Here is a 19,609-nt window from a genome sequence, read left to right as displayed (position 1 = left end):
GTAGGCAGGAATGGGTTACTGGGTTGTGCATGGGGTATCTTGTAGCACAGGAAAGGGTACTGTATTTATGGCTCTGCTCTCCCTGTGGAGATGTCATTACCATGTCACCTGTAAGAAGAGTGACACTGTCTACAAGGAGAGACTGGGACATTTCTGCAGAAGAGTGCCACTTCTGTCCCAGGTGCAAATTATAATAATCAATTGTTGGTGTTAATGAGCATAAACCTCCAGCACAGAAGTTGTGGCATGCTCCCTGGGGCGAACCGCAAGCCAAAGGGTGAAGTGGGAGAGGAAAGAAAACACGGAACCTGTCATAATCCCTATCACTCAGCGTTTTTAAGATAATACCTTCCCCAAATTGTACTTTCATCGACACAAAATTGCTGCACAGTCAATTCATGATGACACTCAACACTTGCTCTACAGTTTCAAATCCTGAACACAGCTCAGCATGTCTCTCTCTCTCACACACACACACACACACACACACACACACACACACACCCCAGGCTGGAATGCAGTGGCTTAATCTTGGCTCACTGCAAGAAGAACAGTGCCTCCCTGTTTCAAGCGATTCCCCTGCCTCAGCCTGCCGAGTAGCTGGGATTACAGGCACACACCACCATGCCTGCCTAATTTTTTGTATTTTAGTAGAGACAGGGTTTCACCATGTTGGCCAGGATGGTCTCCATCTCCTGACCTCATGATCCACCTGCCTCGTCTCCCAAAGTGCTGGGATTACAGGCATGAGCCACTGCACCCAACGTCTCTCTCCCTCTTTTGAATAGAAACAGGGTCTCACTGTTGCCCAGGCATGACCATAGCTCACTGCAGCCTCAAACCCACTGAACTCCCAGCCTCAATTTATTCTTCCACCTCAGCGTCCCAAGTAGCTGGGACTACAGTTGTATACCACCATGTCCAGCTATTTTTAAAAATGTAGAGACAGAGTTTTGCCTTGTCCAGGCTGGTCTCAAACTCTGGGCTCAAGCAATCTTCCCCCCTTGGCCTCTCAAACTTCTGGGAATACAAGTGTGAGCCACCACACCTGGCCTCATTTAATTTCATAAAAGCACATATATTCTATCACCCTATTCTACCATCAGAATTTTACTGGAATTACCTATGTTCTTTTCATACCATAGATTAGACCTAAAATTGGTCCCCACTTCACCCCCTACTGCTGCTTTGATTCCTGTTTTCCTGCACACAATGGGCCACACCTGAAAAAATCACAAGGCTGACTTCAGGAATCACTTGATTTTTGCTGTTGTACCTTAAAAAAAATTTCTACTTGGCCAGGCGTGGTGGCTCATGCCTGTAATCCCAGCACTTTCGGAGGCTGAGGTGGGTGGATCATGAGGTTAGGAGATTGAGACCATCCTGGCCAACATGGTGAAACCCTGTCTCTACTAAAAATACAAACATTAGCTGGGCATGGTGGCGCACGCCTGTAGTCCCAGCTACTCAGGAGGCTGAGGCAGGAGAATCGCCTGAACTCGTGAGGCGGAGGTGGTGGTGAGCTGAGATCGTACCACTGCACTCCAGCCTGGTGACAGTGAGACTCCATCTCCAAAAAAAAAAAATAAAATAAAATAAACTTTTATTTTAGATTCAGGGAGTACATGTACAGGTTTGTTCCATGGGTATACTGCGTGATGCCAAGGTTTGGGGTACATATCCTGTCACCCAGGTGGTGAGCATGGTATCCAATAGGTATTTTAGCTCTTACCCCACTCCACCCGTAATAGTCCCCATTGTCTGCAGTTTCCATCTTTATGTCCATGTGTACCCAGGTAGTACCCTTATTACGGTGTTGTGGAACTTACACATGAGAAAGGGACTTTCTTGGATTCGTGTACATGGCTCAAGAGAAATGGTTAGAACTGATAGAGAGCCTGCCAGGCCAGTGGCCCATGCCTGTAATCCCAGCACTTCAGGAGGCAGAGGCAGGTCAGTCACTTGAGGTCAGGAGAACTGAGAGAGACCTTAATTACCCGGTTGCATGTTTTCACCTGGGATTCCAGGAAGGAATCTCTAGATTCCCAGAGTATTTACAACTGATCCTTCCTGCTGTTGGCTGACAGGAGCACAGCTCCACCCAGATTACCTATCTCAGTTATGTTCTTTGAAACTCAGGCTACTTCAGGGATTAAAAACTGTGGAATTCTCTCTGTAAAAGTGACTGTTACTCTAGTATAGGCCAATCCCATTTCTCCCTTAAATATCATCTCTTTTTTAAAAAATTATTTTTTTTAGACAGAGTCTTGCTCTGTCACCAGGCTGGAGTACAGTGATCTTGGCTCACTGCAACCTCCGCCTCCCTGTTCAAGCAATTCTTCTGCCTCAGCCTTCCAAGTAGCTGGACTACAGGTGCATGCCACCATGCCCAGCTAATTTTTTGTATTTTAGTAGAGATGGGATTTCACCATGTTGGCCAGGATGGTCTCAATCTCCTGACCTTATGATCCACCCGCCCTGGCCTCCCAAAGTGCTGGGATTACAGGTGTGAGCCACTGCACCTGGTCTTTTAAAAAATTTTATTTTAGAGTCAGGGGATACATGTGCAGGTTTTTACCTGGGTATATCGTGTGATGCTGAGGTTTGGGGTATAAATGATCCTGTCACCCACGTACTGAGCATGGTACCCAGTGGTTTCTTCTCAACCCTTGCCTCCCTTTGTGTGTTTTCACTGCCTAGGTTTTAGGCTTTGATGACTGGTTAACTGATTTTCTCCCAGAAGTCAGCTCTAAAATCCCATTCCAGAAGTTTACTGACCATTTATTTATAAGGCCAGAGATGTAAACAGAAAGCATATAGATTGGAAAGAACAAAATCTAACTGGCCCTATTTGCAGATTATATTATTTTCTACATAGAAAATTCAAAGGGATTTACAAACAAGAATGTCACAATACACACATCCAGTGAAGCAGTTAAGTTTAAATGTAGTACATTTACGGGAGCTAAAAATGACACAATGATTAAAACTGTAAAACAATGAGGAAAACTTATGAAATTAAAGACCTACATAAATCAAGATACATATTATGCTTAGGGAGTGGAAGGCTCTAGAGATTTCCATCTTCACCCAGCGAAATAAAGGCTTAATGCAATTTCGATCAAAATTTAAGCAGGGTTTTTAAAAACATAGGCTGATCCAAAAATTTATATTAAAAAGCAAAGAAGGTAGAATAGATAAATGAATTTTGAAAACAAGTAACAGGTCAGGTGTGGTGGCTCACGACTGTAATTCCAGCACTGTGGGAGGCCAAGGCTGGAGGATTCCTTGAGCTCAAGAGTTTGAGACCAGCCTCAGCAACATGGCAAAACCATCTCTACTAAAAAGGCAAAACTAGTGAGTGTGGTGACACACACCTGTAGTCTCAGCTACTCGGCTGGGAGACTCATTTGATTCTGGAAACTTGAGGCTGCAGTGAGCTGTGACTGTGCCACAGCTCCCCAGCCTGGGTGAAAGGAGTGAGACCCTGCCTAAAAAATAAAGTGAGAGGAATCACTGTATAGCTACAGTAATCAAGACAGTGTGGCACTGACAGAGGGACAGATGCATAGACTGATGGAAAGGAAGGGCGTTCAGAAGCATACAAGTAGGCCAAGCAATTTAGTGGAGAAAAAATATTTTTTCAATGAATAGCACTGTAAAAGTAGACATCCAGAAAATGAACAACTCAGCCAGGTACAGTGGCTCATGCCTGTAATCCCAGCACGTTGGGAGGCCGAGGTGGGTGGATCACCTGAAGTCGGGAGTTTGAGACCAGCCTGACCAACATGGTGAAACCCTGTCTCTAACAAAAACAGAAAAAATTAGCCAGGCATGGTGGCGCGTGCCTGTAATCCCAACTACTCGGGAGGCTGAGGCAGGAGAACTGCTTAAACCAAGGAGGAGGAGGTTGTGGTGAGCCAAGATTGTGCCACTGCATTCCTGCCTGGGCAACAACAGCGAAACTCTGTTCTCTGTCTCAAAAAAAAAACAAAAAACAAAAAAACACCTCAAAATGTATCACAAACTGGGTAATTTTTACATTCAGCTTTAAAATTTGTATCTGAAATAAACTGAAAACAGTATTTTTAACATGCAAGTAACTGACAAAGGATTTGTGTCCAGAATATAACACAAAAAATAAGAAAAAAAAATCCATTATGAAAAAGCTATAGAGATAGAGAATAGATTAGTAATTGCCAGGGGTTTGGGATGGGAAGTGAGGAGAGGACAGGAAGATGGGTGTGATATAAATGGATAGAACAAGGGATCTTTGTGGTGTTACAAGTTGTATATATGGTCTGTTGAGGGTGACACTTTACCTGCACATGAGATAAAATTGTGTAAAACTCTACAGACACATACACAAGTGCACATAAAACTGATAATGTTTGTGGATTGCACCAGTGTTAAATTTAATACTGTCTATTACATAACGTTACCATTAGGAGAAACGAGGCGCAGGGTACAAGGACTAAATAGGATATTATTTGTATAACTTCCTATAAATCTGTAATTGTTTCTAAGAAAAACATTTTTTAAAGTTCCAGTAGAAAAAAAGAGATATGAATAGACTATTCACAGAAAATGAAATTGGAGGAAACATATTTGTTTCTTTTGTTTGTATTGAGATGGGAGTCTCACTCTGTCACCCAGGCTGGAGTGCAGTGGCATGATGTCGGCTCATTGCAACCTTTGTCTCCCGGGTTCAAGTGATTCTCATGCCTCAGCCTCCCAACTAGCTGGGATTACAAGCACATGCCACCACGCCCAGCTAATTTTTGTATTTTTAGTAGAGACGGGGTTCCACCATGTTGGCCAGGGTGGTCTCAAACTCCTGATCTCAAATGATCCGCCTGCCTTGGCCTCCTGAAGTGCTGGGATTATAGGTGTGAGTCACCACTGTGTCCAGCTGTAACATAATTATATGAGAGGCCTGCATATAAAACATCTGTGGAACAGGATGAAGTGAATTTTTCACTTTCCACTGGGCCCTTACCTGGCATACATAAAACCCACCAGCATCTGCATCCCCATTTATTGATCCAGAAATAAAGCAAGCTTTTGTTGACATATATAGAAATTGCTCCTACTCTAACACCAGTAACTGTCCTTGGCTTGACAGCTTAGAATGTAAACCACATTTTACAGTATGCATGAATGGTCTCTTTCCCTCACTCCAAAGCCAACCCAAGTGAAGGTGGATTTTTTTTCCCCAAATGGATAGTCAATTATCCCAATAATAATTGTTTTGTTCCTATATCCCTTTGAGCCAGAAAAAAAATTTAGAATAAAATTAAAAATTCCCTCAAATAAATGCTAAAGTATTGCTGATTTTATTATTCCAATTAACATGAAGAGACAGTAAACAAAATAATACCTTATCAGGCATGTTTTGTGTAAAGAGAATTTTCTATAAACGTTAGGATCTTATCAAGATTAAGAAGCCATTTTAAAATTGTTTCCCCAGGCCCAGGTTTCCCCCCATCCATTTGATTATTTTAGAGAAATTAGGAAAGAAAAGGCAAGAAAAAAAATAAAAACCCGATATAATTAATTTGGACAACCAGCTTTGTTACCACGGTTATATTTGCTTTTACTGTTTTATTAAAGAAATATTACAGATAAATATAACAACTCCCACCAAACCTTTTCCACATCCCAAAAGGCAAACAATGTTGTTTATGGATCCATGACCAATACATAGTACTGTTCTTTCCACAATGTTATTAAGTTATACAAACGTTATACTGTGTTCTGTTATGCATTTTAATTTTTTCTCTCAATATTATATATTGTAATCTATCCATGTAACTATATGTAGATTTTGTTTCTCTCTAAATTCTGTATAGTATTTTATCACAGAAATAATCACATGTATTCATCTGTTCCACAATTGATAAAAATTTGTTATATCCAATTTTGGGCAGTACAAACCATGACTCAGGAACACGGTGATCTGTATCTCTTTGTGTACATTTGTAGGTGCCTGTGAGGCCAGTACACCAAAATTCAATGGACTATTCCATGTTTATGTGCTTTTAAAGAAATCCTGTTACCCTAAAGTAATACATTCTACTTTCATCAGTTTTAGAATTTTGCGTTTTATATTCTGGTCTTTAGTTGGACTTTATTTTTGTATATAAGGTAGAAAGCTAAAATTTTTCTCCTATGAACCTTCCATTTATTAAATAAGCCATTCATTCCTCAGTGATTTCAATAGCACTGTCAGACACAGAATTCCCGTATCTGGATGGATTTTTGTATTGATCCTCATTATCTTACTATTGCTTGATTGATTCACTAACACACTGTTCAAATGACAACAGCTTTAAATAAGGATGTGATATATCTAATATTAGAGTCTTCTCCATTTTGCTTTCTCAAATTTGTTTCAGCTATTTGTGTTTATTTACTTTTCCATATAAAATATTTGGGTAAGTTTGTAAAGTTCTTTAAAACTGATGTAAACTTTGAGTGGAAGTATATTAAACTTAAGAGGTTTGGGAGAGAAATTATATTTTGATAATGTCAAGTCTTTTCAGACAAAACGCCATTTTCAGGTGTTCTTTTGTGCCCTTCAATGTTTTGTAACTTTATAAATACTTCATAATTCATTGTTGTGTTTATTCTTAGGTTTTTCTACCAACATATTTTCTAATTAACTATTTCTGGAACAAAAGTTACTTTTATAGTTCTTCACTGATTCTTGGTTTTCCCAATCTTGTTTTCCTTACTTTATACATTGGCTAGGAGTTCAAGTATTGTGTCATTATGCTGATGGCACATACCTTGTTTCAGATTTCAATGAGAATGCTGATTAAATATTATCAGTAAGATGTCTGCTGAAAGTTTCTGATAATCAGCTTTTTCATTATAGAATTTGTCACTTTGGTAGAATTCTCTAATGTTTCATAAATTCGTGGCTTTTTCAGAAGGCTAGTCCACATTCATAGGTTTCTACTCTAGAAATGATCATGTAATGTGCAATGAGGTGTTAATTCCTTCAGAGAGCTTTGCCATGTTCATGTATTCATAGGGCTCTAGTGAGTATGAATTCTCTGGTGTCTAACAAGGTGTGACTTTTGGCTGAAAGCCTTGCCACACTCAATACAGTGATAGGGCTTCTCACCTGTATGTTTTCTCATATGAAGTGTAAGAGATGAGATTTGAGAGAAGGCTTTTCCACATTTACTACAGTCAAAGGGTTTCTCACCTGTGTGTCCTCGTATATGTATAGTAAGGGATGAGCTTTGGGAGAAGGCTTTTCCACATTTATTACATTCATAGGGTTTTTCACCTGTATGACCTCTCATGTGCACAATAAGGGAAGTTCTTTGAGAGAAGGCTTTCCCACATTCATTACATACATAGGGCTTCTCACCTGTGTGACTTCTCATATGTAAATTAAGCAGTGAGCACTGAGAGAAGGCTTTACCACATTTATCACATTCATAAGGCTTTTCCCCTGTATGACTTCTCAAATGGAGGGTAAGGGATGCAATCTGAGAGAAGGCTTTACCACATTCATTGCAATCATAAGGTTTCTCTCCGGTATGAACTTTTTGATGTGTAATAAAGTTTTGCTTTTGGCTGAAGGCTTTACCACATTCATTGCATTCATAGGGTTTCTCTCCAGAATGAATTTTTTCATGAGCAATGAGATTTGATTTCTGGCTAAAGGCTTTCCCACATTCCTTACATATATAGGGTTTTTCCCCAGTATGAATTCTCTGATGTCTAACAAGATTTGACATCTGTATAAAAGCTTTCCCACATTCATTACACTCATAAGGTTTCTCTCTAGTGTGGATTTTCTGGTGTGTAATGAAGTTTTTCTTGTGGCTGAAGGCTTTTCTGCATTCCTTACATTCATAAGGTTTCTCACCAGTGTGACTTCTCATATGTACAGTAAGGGCTGAGCTCTGGGAGAAGGCTTTTCCACACTCATTACATTCATAGGGTTTTTCACCTGTATGAATTCTAACATGTATAATAAGCATGGAAAACTGAGAGAAAGCTTTACCACATTTATCACACTTATAAGGTTTTTCTCCTGTATGACTTCTCATATGAAGAGCAAGGGATGCAATTCGAGGGAAGGCTTTACCACATTCATTACATGCATAAGGTTTCTCCCCAGTATGAACTTTCTGATGTGCAATGAGGCTTTGCTTCTGGCTGAATGCTTTTCCACACTCATTACATTCATAAGGTTTCTCTCCAGTATGAATTTTTGCATGATCAATGAGATTTGATTTCTGGCTGAAGGATTTCTCACATTCCTTACATGCATAGGGTTTTTCTCCAGTATGAATTCTTTGATGTCTAATGAGATTTGACATTTTAATGAAAGCTTTACCACATTCATTACATTCGTAAGACTGCTCCCTACCGTGAATTTTATAATGTTTAATAAGTTTTTCCTTGTGACTGAAGGCTTTTCTACAGTTACTACATTCATAGGGCTTCTCTCCAGTATGAATTCTCAGATGTCTGATGAGGTCCAAAGTTTGATTGAAGCCTTTTCCACAATGATTACACTTAAAGGGGGTAATGACAAAATGGGATGAGCTATTCCCGTATGATTTCACAGGTTCATTATATTCACAATGTTCCTTTCTTATAAGGCATTTCACATTATGATGACAGTCAAAATTATGTTCTAAACACTTCCCAAATAAGTTATACTCATAGAGATTGTGTCTGGAAGGGAAAAAATCGGAGTTCAGAGGAAATACATTTGCAAGTTTCTTATGACATTCATTGCCTTTTTCTTCAGTCAGTGTTTTCTGGAATTTCTCTTCAACTTGTCTCAAAAGTCTGTCCTGGCTTTTCTGATGCTCGTCAACTCCCCATATTTCTCCTAAAATAGATTGCAAATAAATATCACTCACAATTTTTTTTCCAATATTGTAGTATAAAGAACATTCTGGGATTGATCCTTGGTTTAAGGCCTAGTCTCCCATGATAAAAAAAATTTCAAGTGCATGTATCTCTTATCACTGAAGCTTTGAGATTGAAATTCAGGAAAGGAAATATGAGTAGAGGTGTGTATATGTGTGTGTGTCTGTGTGTTTTATTTTTTAGATAGAGTCTCACTCTGTTGCCCAGGCTGGAATGTAGTGACATGACCTTAGCTCACTGCAACCTCTGTCTCTTGGGTTCAGGCTATTCTCCTGCCTCAGCTTTCTGAATAGCTGGGATTACAGGCACCCGCCACCACGCCTGGCTAACTTTTGTATTTTAGTAGAGACAAAGTTTCACCATGTTGGCCAGGGTAGTCTTGAACTCCTGACTTAAGGTTGATCTACATGCCTTGGCCTCCCAAAGTGCTGGGAATGCAGGCATTGAGCCACCATGTCCAGTCTAGGCATATCTATTTATGAATACAAATAGTTTTGATTGCTTTAAAAAGGATCTGATAGAAAACAAATAAGTAAATAGGAGATGCAGAATGTACAAATAAAGTAAGAAGAAATAATGATAGAGAGGCCAGGCGCGGTGGCTCAAGCCTGTAATCCCAGCACTTTGGGAGGCCAAGGCGGGTGGATCACGAGGTCCAGAGATCGAGACCATCCTGGTCAACATGGTGAAACCCTGTCTCTACTAAAGATACAAAAAATTAGCTGGGCATGGTGGCGCGTGCCTGTAATCCCAGCTACTCAGGAGGCTGAGGCAGAATTGCTTGAACCCAGGAGGCAGAGGTTGCGGTGAGCCGAGATCGCGCCATTGCACTCCAGCCTGGGTAACAAGAGCGAAACTCCGTCTCCAAAAAAAAAAAAAAAGAAAAAGAAAAAGAAAGAATGATAGAGAAAAAACCAGAAAGCTAAAAATTATAGGATCATTTTGCAGGACTCTATTAAAATACATTTTTATAATCTCAACACTTTTTCTGAAAATTGTAAATTATCAAAACTGACTCTAGAAGTTGCAAAATACTTATCTAATAAACCAATTTCTATAAAATGAACAAGAAATATGAAAAGTAACTCCCTATAAAGAAAAAGAAAAAACCCAGAGATCCACATGAAAATTCTAACAGATTTAAAGGACAACTCCTATGGCGTTTAAAATGTTGCTAAAGGAAAAAAAAAATTCCCAATGTTTTTGTGAATGAAACAAACATATTAATAGCAAACCCTGACAAAATAACATACCAAAAAAGCAAACTATCCAATTTCATTCATGAAAACCAATGTAAAAATTCTATGTAAAACATCAAAATGACCAAAAGAAGTGACCCAGAAGTACGTTAAATCTAAAATACATCACATTTGAGTTGAGTACATTTTTTCCAGGAATATGTTTCAATAATAGAAAGTACGTTACTGTAAGTAAATCATTAATGAAAAATATTTGAAAAAATGAAAATAATCATTTCTGTAGATATTAAGATCATAAAACAACATCTTTTTTTTTTTTTTTTTTTTTTTTTTTTTTTTTTGAGACGGAGTTTCGCTCTTATTACCCAGTCTGGAGTGCAATGGTGTGATCTCGGCTCACTGCAACCTCCGCCCCCTTGGTTCAGGCAATTCTGCCTCAGCTTCCTGAGTAGCTGGGATTACAGGCACACGCCACCATGCCCAGCTAATATTTTTAGTAGAGACGGGGTTTCACCATGTTGACCAGGATGGTCTTGATCTCCTGACCTTGTGATCCACCCGCCTCAGCCTCCGAAAGTGCTGGGATTACTGGCTTGAGCCACCGCACCTGGCCAACAACATCTATTTTCTATTAAAAAATCCTTTACAAAATAGGAACAAATAACATTTAATTTGAGAATAAAGTCTAGTATAGCCCAAACACCAGCACTTTACTTAATGGACAACATTTAAGTCAGAAATAAGAAAAGATGAGTTGTCACCACTCATTGCATTACTGGATAGTACAATTAAATAAGAGAAATAAATCAGAGGCGTGAAACTTAAGAAAAGAGGGGCAAGTTCAAGTGGTTCACTTTGGGAGGCTGAGGCAAACAGATCTCTTCAGCCCAGGAGTGTTTAAGACTAGACTGAGCAACATGGTGAAACCCTGTCTCTACTAAAAATACAAAAAATTAGCTGGGCATGGTGGCGTGTGAGGGAGGCTGAGGCAGAATTGCCTGAACCCAGAAGGCGGCGGTTGCGGTGAGCCGAGATTGCACCATTGCACTCCAGCCTGGGTAACAAGAGCAAACTGTCTCAAAAAAAAAAAAAAAAAAAAAAAAAAAGTGTCTATTCATGTCCTTTTAATAGGATTTTTTCTTGTAAATTTAAGTTCCTTATAGATGCTGGATATTAGGCCTGTGTCAGATGCATAATTTCTCCCATTCTGTAGGTTGTCTGTTTACTGATAATTTGCATAAATGATAATCTTGACTAAATGTATTACAACAAATATAAAAAAAGATAATAAAATCTATAATTCAAAATAGAAACATAGGCATACTTCAGAGATATCGTGGGTTCACTTCTACACTACCACAATAAAGTATGTCACACAACTTTGTTTTCCAGTGCATATAAAAGTTATGTTGGCTAGGCGCGGTGGCTTATGCCTGTAATCCCAGCACTTTGGGAGGCCGAGGTGGGCAAATCATTTGAGGTAATGGGTTTGAGACTGGCCTGGCCAACATAGTGAAACCCCGTCTCTACTAAAAATTCAAAAAAATTAGCTGGGCACGGTGGCAGGTGCCTATAATCCCAGCTACTGGGAGGTTGAGGCAGGAGAATTGCTTGAAATCTGGAGGTGGAGGTTGCAGTAAGCCAAGATTGCATCACTGCGCTCTAGCCTGGGCAACTGAGTTAGACTCTGTCTCAAAAAAAAAAAAAAAGTTAATACTATACTATAGTCTATTACGTATACAATAGCATGTCTAAAAAATGTATATACCAGGCAGGGCGTGGTGGCTCACACCTGTAATCCCAGTAATTTGGGAGGCTGAGGCAGGCAAATCAGAAGGTCAAGATTGAGACCATCCTGGCCAACATGGTGAAACCCTGTCTCTACCAAAAATACAAAAATTAGCCGGGTATGGTGGCAGGTACGTGTAGTCCTGGCTACTTGGGAAGCTGAGGCAGGAGAATCACTTTAACTTGGGAGGTGGAGGTTGCAGTGAGCTGAGATGGTGCCATTGCACTCCAGCCTGGGGAAAGAGCAAGACTCCATCTCAAAAAAAAAAAAAGTACATACCATAATTTAAAAATAATGCTAAAAAATGCTAACAATAGTCTGAACCTTTAGTGAGTCATACATAATCTTTGTTGGTAGGCGATCTCCCTCAATATTGACGGCTGCTGACTGATCAAAGGGGGATTGCATAAAGTTGGGGTGGCTGTTGCAGTTTCTTAAAATAACAAGAGCCACACTGATTGACTTTTCCTTTCACAAAAAGTTTCTCTGTAGCATGTGATGTTGTTTGATAGAACTCTAACCACAGAACTTCTTTCAAAATTGTAGTCACTCCTCTCAAATCCTACCACTGCTTTATCAATTACATTTGTGGAATATTCTGAATCACTGATTTCCAGTGTCCTTCAAAGGAGTCGATTTTAAATAAATGACTTTCTTTGTTCACCCATAAGAAGTAATCCTTATCCATGAAAGTTTAATGAGACTGCAGCAATTCAGTCACATCTTCAGGCTCTACTTCTAATTTACTTCTCTTACTAGTTGCACATTTACAATTACTTCCTCCACTGAAGCCTTGAATCCTTCAAAGTCATTCATGAGGGTGGAGTCAACCTTTCAAATTCCTGTTATTCTGATCTCATGAGTCATATGAATATTCATAATAGCACTTAGATTCATGAATCCTTTCTGGACAGTTTTTAATTTACTTTACCCAGATCTATCATAGGAATCATTACCTATGGAAGCTACTGCATTACAAAATGTATTTTTTTTTCTTGAGATGGAGTCTCACTCTGTAGTACAGTGGTGCTATTTTGGCTCACTGTAACCTCCGCCTCCCGGTTCCTGGTTCAAGCAATTCTCCTGCCTCAGCCTCCTGAGTAGCTGGGATTACAGGCATGTACCACCATGCCCAGCTAATTTTTCTATTTTTAGTAGAGATGGAGTTTCATCATGTTGGCCAGGCTGGTCTCGAACTCCTGACTTCATGATCCACCTACCTCGGCCTCCTTAAGTGCTGGGATTATAGGCGTGAGCCACAGTGCCCGGCCAGTATTTCTTAAATAATAATACTCAAAAGTCAAAATTATTGGTTGATCCATGAGCTGCAGAACTGTATTAGCAGGCATGAAAACCAACACTGATCTCCTTATACATCTCCATTACAGCTCTTGGGTGACCAAGTGCACTGTCAGTGAGCAATAATATTTCGAAAGGAACTTTTTTTTTTCCCCAGAGCTGTAGATACCAACAACAGTGGGCTTAAAATATTTAGCAAATCAATACTGTAAACAGATGTGCTATCATCCAGGCATTACTTCATTTATAGAGCACAAGCAGGGTATAGTTAGCATAATTCTTAAGGGCCCTAGGATTTTCATAATGGTGAATGAATACTGGCTCCAACTTAAAGTTACCACCTGCATTAACCCTTAACAGGAGGGTCAGTTAAACCTTTGAACCTTTGAAGCAACCACTGACTTCACCTCTCTAGCTGTGAAAGTCCTAGATGGCCTCTTCTTTCAATAGAAGACTTTCATCTACATTGAAACACTATTGTTTAGTTAGCCACCTTCATCAATAATCTTAGCTAGATCTTCTGGATAATATACTGCAACTTCCATCGACTCTTACTGCTTTACCTTGCATTTTTATGTTACGGAGATAGCTTCTTAAACCATATAAACTAACCTTTGCTAGCTTCAAACTTTTCTTCTGCAGCTTCCTCACCCTTAAGTCTTCATAGAATTGACGATAATTATGGCCTTGTCCTGTATTATGCTTTGGCTTAAGGGAATGCTGTGGCTGGTTTGATCTTCTACCCAGACAACTAAAACTTTCTCCGTGCCAGCAATAAGGCTGTGTTGCTTTCTTATCATCTTATTCTTTGTGTGTATATTGTAGTAGCACTTTTTTCTTTTTTCGAGATAGGGTCTTACTCTGTCACCAAGGCTGGAATGCAGTGGTGTGATCTTGGCTCACTGCAACCTCCATCTCCCAGACTCAAGCAATCCTTTCACTTCAGCTTCCCAGGTAGCTACAAGTAGCTGGGACTACAGGCATGCAACACCACACCTGGCTTTTTTTTTTTTTTTTTTTGAGACAGAGTTGTGCTTTTGTTCCTTAGGCTGAAGTGTAACAGCGCCATCTCGGCTCATCGCAACCTCTGCCTGCTGGGTTGAAGCGATTCTCCTGCCTTAGCCTCTCGAGTAGGCGGGATTACAGGTGCCTGCCACCATGCTAGGCTAATTGTATTTTTAGTAGAGATGGGGTTTCACCATGTTGGCCAGGCTGGTCTTGAACTCCTGATCTCATGATACACCCGCCTCAGCCTCCCAAAGTGCTGGGATTACAGGTGTGACCCACTGTGCCTGGCCCGCCTGGCTAATTTTTGTATTTTTGGCAGAGATGAGACTTAACCATGTTGCCCAGTCTGGTCTTGAACTCTTGGGCTCAAGTGTTCTGTGGCCTCAGCCTCCCAAAGTGCTGGGATTACAGGTGTGGGCCACTGCACCTGGCCAGCACTTTTAATTTACTTCAAGAACTTTTCCTTTGCATTCACTACTTGGCAAACAAAAAGGCTTTGCTTTTGGTCTATCTTGGCTTTTAACATGCCTTTTTCACTAAGCTTAATCATTTCTAGCTTTTAATTTCAAGGGAGCGATGTGTGACTCTTCCTTTTACTTGAAGACTTAGAGGTCACTGTAGGGTTATTAATTGTCCTAATTACAATACTGTTGTTTTTGAGGGAAGAGAGAGACACAGAAAAGGGGAGAGAGATGGGAATGGCTGGTCAGTAGACCCAGAAAAAGGGAGAGACATGGGAATGGCTGGTCAGTAGATGAAATTTGTGGCACCCCAAAACAATTACAATAGTAACATCTAAGATGACTGGTCACAGATCCTGATAACAGATAATAATAACAATGAAAAGGTTTGAAATGTTGCAAAAATTACCAAAATGTGACATAGACACACAAAGTGAGCACATGCTGTTAGAAAAATAGTGCTAATGGACTTGTTTGATGTGGGGCTGCCACAAGCCTTTAATTTATAAAAAATACATCTGCCAAGCACAGTTAAGCAAAGCACAATAAAATTAGATATGCCTGTATAAATATATGAGGAAGAATTAATGAGAAAACAGAAAGGGATAAAAGTTTACTAGCAGAACCAAGGAAATAATTGGAAGACAAAAAGAAAACCACTATTGAAATGCAGAATACTATGCAAGCGGGGAAATAGGACTTTCACCATTAGAATTATGGTACCGCAGTGTGACAATGCAAAACAACATATAGGTAAGACAGACATTCTGATGCATCACTGGGTCTATAGGATATAGACCTCCAAGAACACCTCTCCACCCACCTATCCCACACAAGAAATAAAACAAAAGCAAGCAACCATTAGCTAAAATCAGAGAACACTACGAACAATTTCATACCAAAATATTTGAAAATACAGATGAAACAAATTGTTAAATATAACATATGACCCTGTATTTTTACAGATACAGAGGAAATTTTAATATTTATAGAAGTTGCTTTGTCAAGTCTGTGAAAATTAATTTGAAGACTAGAATTAATTAGATAATTTCATGGAAAAATACAACTTATTATCAAAAACTAATGCAAAAGACAAAAATATATTTACATATATACAGGATAGTTATAAAAGGAAAAATGAAAAGAGCTGTCAAGGAAACTTCCCTCAAAAATATACAAGGTCCAAACAGTTGAACAGGTAACATCTACCAAATTTTCAAGAGAGTTATAACACCAATGCTATATAAATGTTCTAGAGCAGAAAGGAAAGCTTCCAAATTCTATTTATAAAACCAGTCTAACATTGACATTAAAAACTTAAAGTATAAACAAATTATTTAAATTCACAGCAAACATAAGAGGATGAGTAATTACTGAGAAGTATCTAAACATAAATGACCCATATATATTTTAAAAACTGTGATAATCTGCTATAGGAAAGATTGTTTTAACTCCATGAATATTTTAAAAAGTCAAAGTGGCCAAAAAGTACTTCAATGAGGAATAATCTTTTTGGGAAAAAAACACAAGAAAAACATGACAGATGATGTGCCAATCAGCTCAGTATGTTAAGAGTTCATACAAATTAAGAACTCAACAGAAACAAAGGCAAAGGATACCAACTATTTATTAAAGAAATATAGATGAGAAACATGAAAAAATGCTTTCATTCATAAGGGAAATATAAATTCAAACTATAATTAGCTACCATTTTTCACGTATCAGATTGGCAATAATTTTTGTTATTGTTGTTGTTTTTAAGGTGGAGTGTCTCTCTGTCACCAGGCTGGAGTGCAGTGGTGCGATCTCAGCTCACTGCAACCTCCACCTCCTGGATTCAAGCAATTCTCCTGCCTCAGCCTTCTGAGTAGCTGGGACTACAGGTGTGTACCACCAGGCTCAGCTAATTTTTGTATTTTTAGTAGAGATGGGGTTTCACTATGTTGGCCAGAATCGTCTCAATAGCTTGACCTGGTAATCTGGCCACCTTGGCCTCCCAAAGTGCTGGGATTACAGGCATGAGTCACTGTGCCCAGACACGATTTTTTCTAAATGTGAACAGACTACATTGGCAGAAGTTACTGGTAGAAATTATTAAGGTCTCTTTAGAGGGCAAAAATGTCTTTATAAAATTTGAAATACGTATATATGCACACATCATGTATACTTGTATATATACATGAAAAATATATCAGAAAATGGGAGCTACCAAAAAATCAGCATTGACTTAAAACTTTTATTAAAATAAAAGGGTGGTAGTGTGATTACTGAAGTATGAGAGCAAAACCTAAAAATAAAAATACAGAGGGAAGTATGACTATCGGTACAAAATAAAATATTTCAGACATTTAAAATGGAAGGAAGAAGAAAAAGTAAAGGACTATAAATGTCAGTAGGTTTATTTTAACAACTACAAATTAATGTACACAAAAAGAAAAGATCCTGTATATGAAGGTGACAGTACTCCCAAAGATGCTAATAACAGAAGGATTACCAAAGGAAGGCTGGAAAGCTATTAGGAAAGGTTGGATCTAGCACTCAGGTAGGAAAGCCAACCACATCTCTAAGTTATGAGCAAAGAAATTAAGAACAGTATCTAGAAATGACATCTTAGGTTTATAAAGAGTTCACACCATTGGTCACTACAAAACATGAGGCTGGGCATGGTGGCTCATGCCTGAAATCCCAGCACTTTGGGAGGCTAAGGTGGGCAGATCACTTGAGGCCAGGAATAGCCTAACCAACATGGTGAAACCACATCTCTACTAAAAATATCAAAAAATTAGCTGGGTGTGGTGGCACATGCCTGTAGTCCCAGCTACTTGGGAGGCTGAGGTACAAGAATCATTTGAACCTAGGAGCTGGAAGAAGCTGCAGTGAGCCAAGATCGCACCACTGCTCTCCAGCCTGGGAGACAGAGTGAGACTCTGTCTCAAAAAAAAAAAAGCTACATGCTTTCTGAATTTTTTTTTTTTTTAGACAGGATCTCACTCCATTGACCAGGCTAGATAGAGTGCAGTGCTGTGATCATGGCTTACCGCAGCCTTGACCTCCCAGGCTCAAGTGATTCTCCCACCTCAGCCTCCCAAGCAGGTGGGATTACAAGTGTGTGTGCCACCACACCTGGCTGTTTTTTTTGTTTTGTTTTTTTGAGACAGAGTCTTGCTCTGTCGCCCAGGCTGGAGTGCAGTGGCACGATCTCGGCTTACTGCATCCTCTGCCTCATAGGTTCAAGCAATTCTCTTGCCTCAGCCTCTTGAGAAGCTGGGGCTACAGGCGTGCGCTATGACATCTGACTAATTTTTGCTTATTTAGTAGAGACGGGGTTTCACCATGTTGAGCAGGATGCTCTTGATCTCCTGACCTCATGATCTGCCCACCTCGGCCTCCCAAAGTACTGGGATTAAAGGCATGCGCCACTGTGCCCGGCCTAATTATTATTTTTTAAAATAGAGATGAGGTCTCACTATGTTGTCCAGGCTGGTCTCAAACCCCTGGACTCTAGCAATCTTTCTGCCTTGGCTTCCTAAAGTGCTAAAACTACAGATATGAACCACTGTGCCCAGCTCTGAAAATATCTTTGAATAATAATTTAGAGAGATCAACCATTCACTGATTAATCATTAATAGGGCCCTGACTCCTCCTCATCTGTCTGGTTCCCTTCCACTAACCTTGCCAGTGTCTCCTTAATACTTCTTCCTCCATCACCCATGGTTCTTCTTCTTGCTCCAATTTGAAAATCACATCAGGTTTGGTGAATGGATAGCCTGTCAAAGGGAAGTTACATAGATCTGCGCATACATACTAGGAACAAAGAACCACCCAAAAATTCAGGCTTCCCAGGAAAACCAGGCTTTCTAGAGGACAAGAAATGGTGGCTTCTGGGGATGCTGTCCCCTTTTGCTCTGAAAACTGCAGCATGGACATTCACATGAGCATCCCAAGGCCAAGCTCCCTCTAATATTTAAAAGGTATACATATTTCAGAAACATGGCGGGTGGGGCGGGGGGAAGGTACTTTCTGGAGTTTGAATTATAGTAAATTACTCTTACCCACTGTGATTAAGTTGTTATAGTTTTCTAGCATCACGTTCCGGTACAGGTTTCTCTGAGCAGGATCCAATCGCTTCCACTCCTCCTGGGTGAAGTCAATAGCCACATCTTTGAATGTCACTGTTCCCTGTAACAACACACTCCTACTCAATCTGAAGTCATCTATCTTGGGTGATTGTAAACAAAACATATTGAACCTTGTTCTGATATTAAAACCCCAGCACACTAGCAGCATCCTGTCAGTTTATATTCATTCACTAATTTAGCAAGCATTTTTTTTTTTTTTTTGAGACAAAGTCATGCTCTGTCACCCAAGGTGGAGTGCAGTCGCATGATCTCAGCTCACTGCAACTTCTGCCTCCCAGGTATAAGCGATTCTCCTGCCTCAGCCTCCCAAGTAGCTGGGAAAACAGGCACGTGACACCAAACCCAGCTAATTTTTGTGTTTTTAGTAGAGACAGGGTTTCACCATGTTAACTAGGCTTGTCTCAAACTCCTGACCTCATGGTCCACCTCAGCCTTCCAAAGTGCAGGGATTACAAGCGTGAACTACTGCGCCTGGCCTAAGCACATGTCTTTATTACCTACTGTGAGTTGTTAAAGGGGTTCCGGTACAGGTTTCTCTGATCAGGATCCAATCGTTTAGGTACCAATTTAAACTGAGTGTGAAGGAAATAGAAAAATAAAACTTTAACCAAGTTAAGTGGTTTGAGATCTCACAAGATACCAGAGGCAGGAAAAAAGGAAAGCAGGATTTAGATAGAAGCAGGAGACAGAATGACAGGTGAAATCTGTGGTATGGTGGGACATGCAACTGGAGTTATATCCACTGATTCAGCAGTTGTTCATGAGATCAGGAGAAATCTACATTGAAAATGAAGATTTATTGGCCA

At 39.8% G+C, this 19,609-nt stretch overlaps 1 protein-coding gene and 1 long non-coding RNA gene across 18 annotated transcripts in view; one reads left to right on the top strand and one right to left on the bottom strand.

The window, feature by feature from the left end:
* LOC128930534 (uncharacterized) overlaps positions 1-19,609 on the top strand; it is a 36,733-nt gene that overhangs the window by 9,285 nt on the left and 7,839 nt on the right. The window contains exon 2 of one of the 2 annotated variants that reach the window (XR_008478699.2): positions 16,426-16,546. The exons of the other annotated variant lie outside the window; for it this stretch is intronic. This is a non-coding gene — a long non-coding RNA (uncharacterized LOC128930534). The remainder of the gene's footprint in view (positions 1-16,425; positions 16,547-19,609) is intronic. 2 annotated transcript variants of the gene reach the window in all.
* ZNF569 (zinc finger protein 569) overlaps positions 5,572-19,609 on the bottom strand; it is a 68,748-nt gene continuing 54,710 nt past the window's right edge. For 8 of the 16 annotated variants that reach the window (XM_078358913.1, XM_035283456.3, XM_078358911.1 and 5 more), the window contains 3 exons: positions 18,717-18,843; positions 18,336-18,431; positions 5,572-8,866 (listed from right to left, as the gene is read on the bottom strand). In XM_078358913.1, the coding sequence (XP_078215039.1) occupies positions 7,044-8,866; positions 18,336-18,431; positions 18,717-18,843 (2,046 nt within the window). In that variant the 3' untranslated portion in view covers positions 5,572-7,043. 16 annotated transcript variants of the gene reach the window in all.

Source organism: Callithrix jacchus, chromosome 22 (assembly GCF_049354715.1).
Source record: "Callithrix jacchus isolate 240 chromosome 22, calJac240_pri, whole genome shotgun sequence".
NCBI classification, from domain to species: Eukaryota; Metazoa; Chordata; class Mammalia; order Primates; family Cebidae; genus Callithrix; species Callithrix jacchus.
The sequence above is the reverse complement of the archived record's forward strand: the minus strand, read 5'-3'. Positions and strand labels throughout refer to the sequence as shown.